Source organism: Salmo salar, chromosome 10 (genome assembly GCF_965601325.2).
Source record: "Salmo salar chromosome 10, fSalSal1, whole genome shotgun sequence".
In the NCBI taxonomy this organism is placed as follows: domain Eukaryota; kingdom Metazoa; phylum Chordata; class Actinopteri; order Salmoniformes; family Salmonidae; genus Salmo; species Salmo salar.
The window spans coordinates 66,090,889-66,098,246 of NC_138300.1; the positions used below are offsets into that span (position 1 = coordinate 66,090,889).

The 7,358-nt window shown below is 40.1% G+C and overlaps 1 protein-coding gene across 2 annotated transcripts; it reads left to right on the forward strand.

Annotated features, from left to right (window-relative positions):
• The first annotated feature begins 438 nt into the window (after positions 1–438).
• On the forward strand, positions 439–1,979 carry phlda2 (pleckstrin homology-like domain, family A, member 2). Of its 2 annotated transcripts, none has more exons than XM_045687171.2 (2): positions 439–1,070; positions 1,314–1,623. In XM_045687171.2, the coding sequence occupies exon 1, from the start codon at positions 617–619 to the stop codon at positions 1,031–1,033; it is 417 nt and encodes a 138-aa protein (XP_045543127.1). In that variant the 5' UTR covers positions 439–616; the 3' UTR covers positions 1,034–1,070; positions 1,314–1,623. The 2 variants fall into 2 exon arrangements, with proteins under 2 accessions (XP_045543127.1, NP_001134998.1); NM_001141526.2 differs by lacking the exon at positions 1,314–1,623 and adding an exon at positions 1,635–1,979 and having other exon boundaries at positions 447–1,070.
• The last annotated feature ends 5,379 nt before the right edge of the window (positions 1,980–7,358 follow it).

Genomic DNA, 7,358 nt, shown 5'->3' on the forward strand with positions numbered 1-7,358 from the left:
AAAATGGAAACATATCAAATAAATGATTAATATATATTTAATAACAGACCTTTACCATAAATACAGATTGGCTATAATACTGCATTTCTAATGACATTTATCCCACAAAGAATGTTTATGATCAGAAGTGATTTTGCTATGGACTGAATTGCCTTGTCCTATTGGTATTCTGGTAATAAGACCGTTTTTCTCAAAGCATGAGTCAAAGTCATTACTGTGTCGGTCAATGTTTGGATTCAGCACTCAAGTAGGATGCGTGGTTACTAATTAACATGTTGGAGATGTAATTAGTTCCAAGTTAGCTAAACCCAGCGCCAGGACTTCCGACCCCACGCCCACCATGATTTACTCAGGCAACTGTTGATGCATTCCTAAACCGACTGACGTCAAGTGGGAAGGGCCCGGACTCTCTGCTATATATATATATATATATAACTAACTCCACCACTCTCTGTTCATTCATAACGCAACTCTGGATTATCAAGCCTCCGCTGAGAAGCTCCTTCTCCGAGGACTTCGGAAGAAACAACTGAGGAAACGACCACCTCTGCCAGCGTCTGCTTCTCTCAAAAGAAATATAAAACACAACCAGAATTGTATCACTGATACTAAAACCATGAAAATGTCAGCAGAGCAGATTTCCGAGGTCCTAAAAGAGGGAGAGCTGGAGAAGAGGAGTGACAACCTCCTTCAGTTCTGGAAAAGGAAGACATGTGTCCTGACCACGGATAGCCTCAACATCTACGCCGACACACAGAAGCGCACCAAGAGCAAGGAGCTCAAACTCCAGTCTATCAAGAAAGTGGACTGTGTTGAGCGCACCGGCAAATTTGTCTACTTCACCATTGTTACCACGGACAATAAGGAGATAGATTTTCGGTGCTCCGGTGACGATAACTGCTGGAATGCAGTGATCACCATGGCACTGATTGACTTCCAGAACAGAAAGGCTATTCAGGACTTTAAAACGCGACAGGACGACGAGAGCGGGTCCCCGGGACAGCACGAGAGCCGCATGGCCAGAGCTCCCTGAATGGCTTTGGGAGATTAGCTACCACACTCCGAATATGGTAAGACGCAAAGCATGGACCCTTACGCACAATAGAGCGGTTTTAAACAATGGTGAGGGGATAAATGTTTAAAAATGATTCAGCATAGCCTATTTTATATAATTATTGAAATACACCTGAGTGGAGATATATTATTAAAGTACTCTCATGAAAGAAAAAAACACATGTGATCTTTCCCTTATATACACAGGCCTATGAAAGGTTTTAACCATGTTAGACTTGCCTACTTTTACTGTTTGACAGATGCCTACAATCAGGGCCTAGCCCAGCCCTAGCCCTGGCTAAACATTTTAGTCGCCCTCCTCTTGACATCAAAGAGAACATTTTCAGTTGTTAAGTTAATTTCCTTCAATTCTACACATTTTGATGGGGCAGAGAATTTTTGGGGGAGTTCTACAGAAAATGTCCTACAAGTCTACGCATTCTGCCACGTAGTGCGAGACATTTTTGCAGTTTTACACAATTTTACACAACTTATGCCATGTTAATGATATCTGACTGAGAATGACTAAAATTCGGGCGGTAAAACATTGTTTTAATCCTATCTGCTTTCGTCTCCTTCAGAGTCAGTTATGGACCATGAAGAACAGGAACTTGGACCAAAGAAAGACGTCACCCGGTCCGTGGATGAAGGATTGTTCGGGACAGATCAGCGCATTCCCTTAGGGACCTCTGTCCTGATAAGCTTCTAAAAGAGAATTTAAAATGCTCAAAACTCAAGACTGAATCATTGAACTTTCAAGTATTTCAAAGTGCGCTTTTCTGAGGAGGGATGCCTAAAGAATGACATTGCAAAAATGTGTTAATTTATTTGTCAAGATAATGTTTTTCTTGGATACATGCTTATGTTGTTTAAATTATTTACTATTTCAGTGTGTATTTATTTGAATAAATATTCATACATTTTTGAAGAAAATGTGGTCCTATAGCCCAGTGGTTCCCAACCGGTGTTCAACAGGAACTCTCAGGCACACCGCAAACTTTTCCTGATCTTGATTTTTTTTTTTTTTTTACACTCACTTGTAAACGTAACCTGTTGAATGCACATGGCATTTTGACTTGGGAGCACTACTACTGGTCAAGATAATATATTAAATAGATAATACATTCGCATCATTGTTTCAAGTCCAGTGTGCTCAGGCTGTTGGTACATTTGTATCATTTGAGGGGCGCACATCACAAGCAAAGTCATTTGTTTAATTTGACTTTGTCTGTGAAAAGGGGTAAACACAAATGAACTATCTTGCTATCTTTCTATGGCAGAGGCAGTGGTATAGCTACGCCCAGAACCATAAGAAATACATGACTCTGGCTAAGCCTAATCAGACTTCACAAGCATTTTTCTACACCTGCAATAACATCTGTTAAACATGTGTATGCGACAAATAACATTTGATTAACTATCAAGTAATCCTTATTCATCTATAAAAACACGTCACAGAAAATGTATGATTCTTCAGTTTGGAAAAGATGAGAGGGACATTTTAGGTATACAGCTGAATTTTATTTGATTTAACTAGGCAAGTCAGTTAAGGGCAAATTCTTATTTACAATGACGGCCTACCCCAGCCAAACCAGGATGACACTGGGCCAATTGTGTACCACCCTATGGGACTCCCAATCACGGCCGGATGTGAAACAGCCTGGATTCAAACCAGGTACTGTAATGACGCCTTTTGCACTGAGATGCAGTGTCTTAGGCCACTCGGGAGCAATTTTATAACCCATCAAGGTGTGCCAAGGTTAACAAATGTTGGGAACCACTGCAATAGCCTATGTTTTTCTCTCATATATTGGTCAATTAATGTTATAGATAAAATTTTGAGTGATGTTACATTGACAAAAATACAGATCTTTATATTAATCCCCTTCTAATTCTCTTTATTAATCAGAGCCTTTATCCGTGAAGTCCTTTGGAAGATTTCAATTTGTATTGAGGTACAAATTGAGATGAGAGCACTATAAATGAAAAGATCTAGAAATTATATCTTATGTTATGTATCCACCAATGAAATCTTCAGTTACAGCATGCTGTTAAATTATGCCAAATCATAACCGACAGCACAATGGCTTCCTGAGATACCACACTTATGAGCAGTGTATGATAGGAAAGTCCCTCTCTTCTTTTATCACAGGTTGCACCCTGTTTGTCATCTCCGGTTGTCATGCTTTATTATACATTCTTTATGACTGATAAGGGTTGTGGTTTCACTACACCTGTATCAACGGGCCCTTTGAACACATACCTTTACAGCCAGGGTGTGTTGTACCCGGAGCCTGAAGGAATCTGCGGGGGTGGAATCACCTAACGACATGTGTGGAAATCAAACATACCCGGGGATTAACCTCAGAACTAGAATGAGATTCTATTTTTATGATTAAACCAAAGCAAATATTGATATAGAATATTAATAATTACAGTTTTAATGGTTGAACGTGTGGACAATGTTGTACAGGTAATAAGAGAACCTCCCCAAAGATGCTCGTGTTGCTCTAGCCATACCTTACCCAACACATGCCTACACACACACACACACACACACACACACACACACACACACACACACACACACACACACACCACACACACACACACACACACACACACACACACACACACACACACACACACACACACACACACACACACACACACACACACACACACACACACACACACACACACACACACACACACACAGATCATTAAGCTATGGGCACAGGACAGGGCAAACACAGGGATGTGTAACAAGGCCCACTTTACTGCCCTGTTATCTATACACAAAGTGACCTGCCCATGGTTATTATGTTGAGTTAGACACCCTGCTATGGAATGACTCACAATGACTCACAAGAAGCCATAAACAGGGGAGTTATTCAGTCTTTATCCAAACTCCCATACCCTATATGTGTAAATTGGAACACTTGTGTAAATGTTTGTGGTGTGCCTGTGTCAAAATAAAGGAAACACCAACATAAAGTGTCTTAATAGGGTGTTGGGCCACCACGAGCCAGAACAGCTTCAACGCACAATGGCATAGATTCTACAAGTGTCTGGAACTCTCTTGGAGGGATGCGACACCATTATTCTATGAGAAATTCCATAATTTGGTGTTTTGTTGATGGTGGTGGAAAACACTGTCTCAGGCATCGCTCCAGAATCTCTATAAGTGTTAAATTGGGTTGAGATCTGGTGACTGAAACGGCCATGGCATTTCGCTTACAGCGTTTTCATGCTCATCAAACCATTCAGTGACCACTCATGCCTTGTGGATAGGCGCATTGTCTTCCTATGGGGGCATAGCCATGGTAGCCAAAATAATGGTCTAAAATAATGGCCTGCCCAGTATGTTTATACATGATGATATGTTAATTGTGTAATTAGGAACCACACCTGTTTCAGGAAGCGCACCTGCTTTTTGTTCATGATCAGGACTAAATAACAGCCAATTTGAGACAGTTGAAAAAGGTATGCCTAGAGAAACATAACATCATGAGCCTAATTTACAAAGAATTATACCAGGATGAAGTGGTAACGTGTTACCCTGAAGTTCAGTGTAATACAGTGCCTTCGGAAAGTATTCAGACCTCTTGACTTTTCCCACATTTTGTTACGTTACAGCCTTATTCTAAAATATATTAAATCGTTTTTTTACCTGATTAATCTACACACAATAACAAATAATGACAAAGCAAAAACTGTTTTTTAGAAAGTTTTAATTTATTAAAAATAAAAAACTGGAATATCACATTTACATAAGTATTTAATCCATTTTAAATAAGGCTGTAACGTAACAAAATGTGGAAAAAGTCAAGGGTCTGAATACTTTCCGAATACACTGTATATAGGCCTATTCTACCCCTTCTGTTTCTACAGTTCCGGGCCCTGTACATCCACAGCACATAGGTCTATGGGGGGGGTCAGAGGTGAGTGTAAGCCGAGACCCAGGCCACGCTGCCTCCCAGAGCCTAGTATGGCTGGTAGTGGAGTCGGTCCTCCAGGGGCTTTGAAGCCAGATCACACTGCAATGACCACATCAAAGGACACAATGATCTAAGGAGTACTACCAGGAACCAGCCGCTTCCTGCCTAAATATACCACTCTCAACAAATTGGCACCACTTTAATCTCACTCACACCAGTGGCAGTCGGTGATGTTTAAGATGAGGGAGGAAGTTTTTTTTTTTTATGAGTGTGGCCTTATTTCTATTACAGTATATTGGATGACTGTCATTTATATTCCATTCACCCAGCTCAATGTAACATCGATAGGTTTAGGCTACTACGTGATACTCGTTTTCCCTGTGCCCATCATGAGGTTGCTATAACCTAGCCTATGAATTAAAGTTTACAACATCGGTGCACAGGTCGAGAGAACATTTTGAGTAATCAAGGTGACAGGCAGTGACACATTCAATACCGCCTTGCACACTTGCACACCGTCGGCATCTAGCTGATTTAGGGTGTAATCATTAGTCCAACAGTTGCAAACCAATTTTTTTACAGGACAAATTCAGGTATGTTTATCCCCGTTTTGTTCTGTTTGCTTCTGTTTAAGAAATGTTTTTCAACAGAATCGGTGGCACCCCTGGTCACGCGCAAACACAGTTCACTTTCATAGTCGACTTTCCTGTCAGCCCTAGACTATGCGCCATCATCTATATGAACGCAGCTGCTGCCATATAAGCCGCTAGATGCAGTTTATCATATCACACTAGACTTTATTACGGGCAACAATTTTAGTACTCATCACTGCATTCTCTACCAGAAAGTTGGTTGGCCTTCTTTGACGTCATGTAGGTTGATACATTGCTGTTTTCATTTATAAAGCCTTTTTACAAACAATCCCACTGTACCTAACATTTTTACTAAACTTTACAGATACAGTACTAGTTACCACACCTGGTCTCAGGGATAGTTAACTGTGGCAATTCCTTCGGTCTCTATTGAGTTAGATAAATCATTTTTGTGGAAAAATCTTCAAAATGTTCTTAAATTTGATGTTTTGGTGCCTCTAGGGGAATTCAGAAAGCTGATTGAAAACCTTATTACTGATGAATGTGTTTGTATTTTATGACCGTGTTTTTCTGCATTTTGTACTTATATTGATGTGTGTATTTTCTGTAATTTCTGTAATTCAGGGCTCATCTGTTAAAGTGACCTTGATCTCAGTAAGATCCCCGATAAAATAAAGCTTAAATAAAAAATATCAGCCACATACAAACAGCATGAACATTTTGCTCGTTTTATAATTCCTTCTCGCATCTTTGCACTCTCCTCCTCTCACAATTTTCCCTTCGCTTGTGGACTTCAGTGCACAACACATCAGATGTCTGTGACCAGGCAAAAAAATACTTTCCAAGCCAAACCTTCTTATCATAACCAGTTGTGGACTAGAGTCACATGACTTGGACTCAAGTCTGACTCAAGACACAAATTTGATGATTTGAGACTTGATAGAAAATAATATAAATTGAGACTTGACTTGGAGCCTCGATTCTTGGAACTCAACTTTGACTTGAAATAATCTGGCCAGGTTTGGTAATGTTTTGTCATTCATTTTGTGGCACTGAGTCTACGTGCATTATTCTACACGCAACCAGAGACCATAGCTGCAGCATCGCCCTTGTAAAAAAACATGCAACAGTGAAACGCTGATTGGACCAGCAAACTGTCAATCAATACATGTCGAGTGAGCTAGAGAACAGATTGCTGATTTGCTGTACAGCTATAGGATCAGGTGCAGCACAAACATAAAATTGTAAATTGCCATAATAAATATGCAGGTGATCAAGAATATTAACTGTTTACTTGCAAGCTAACCAGCAATGGGGCAACAATTACTAACTTAGGCCTACTGTTCTTCTGGTTTGTAACAATTGCTTGAAATTGATCATTTACTTATCAAGCTAGGATTTGGAATTTGTCGTTATAATGAATTATTACTGTGGCGAAGACGCACCACAGTCACTGTTCTTTACTTGCGCTCTCCAGTGGAGGGTGCTTTTATTCTCTTGTTGAAATGTTTGCTGTTGTTTTCACACATTTAAATGCCTAGGCCCTATACTACAATATTTGCTAGTGTTTCATCATTCCTTCCCCGTACCGTTTATTGCAACACGTAGACCTTTCTGTTTCACGTTTGATAGCCCCAAGATACATTTTAATTTAGCCAACCATTTATTATCCTGCTCTGAGTGGGCGCGATGAGACTCATGAGGTATAAGTTCTGTTTATTTAATTCAATGTATGGTTTCCTTTGTTCATAATTCCCGGGTAATGTCTGTG

Bases quoted from the DNA above. Each gene is read 5' to 3' on its own strand.
- phlda2 (XM_045687171.2), top strand. From the start codon at position 617: ATGAAAATGTCAGCAGAGCAGATTTCCGAGGTCCTAAAAGAGGGAGAG.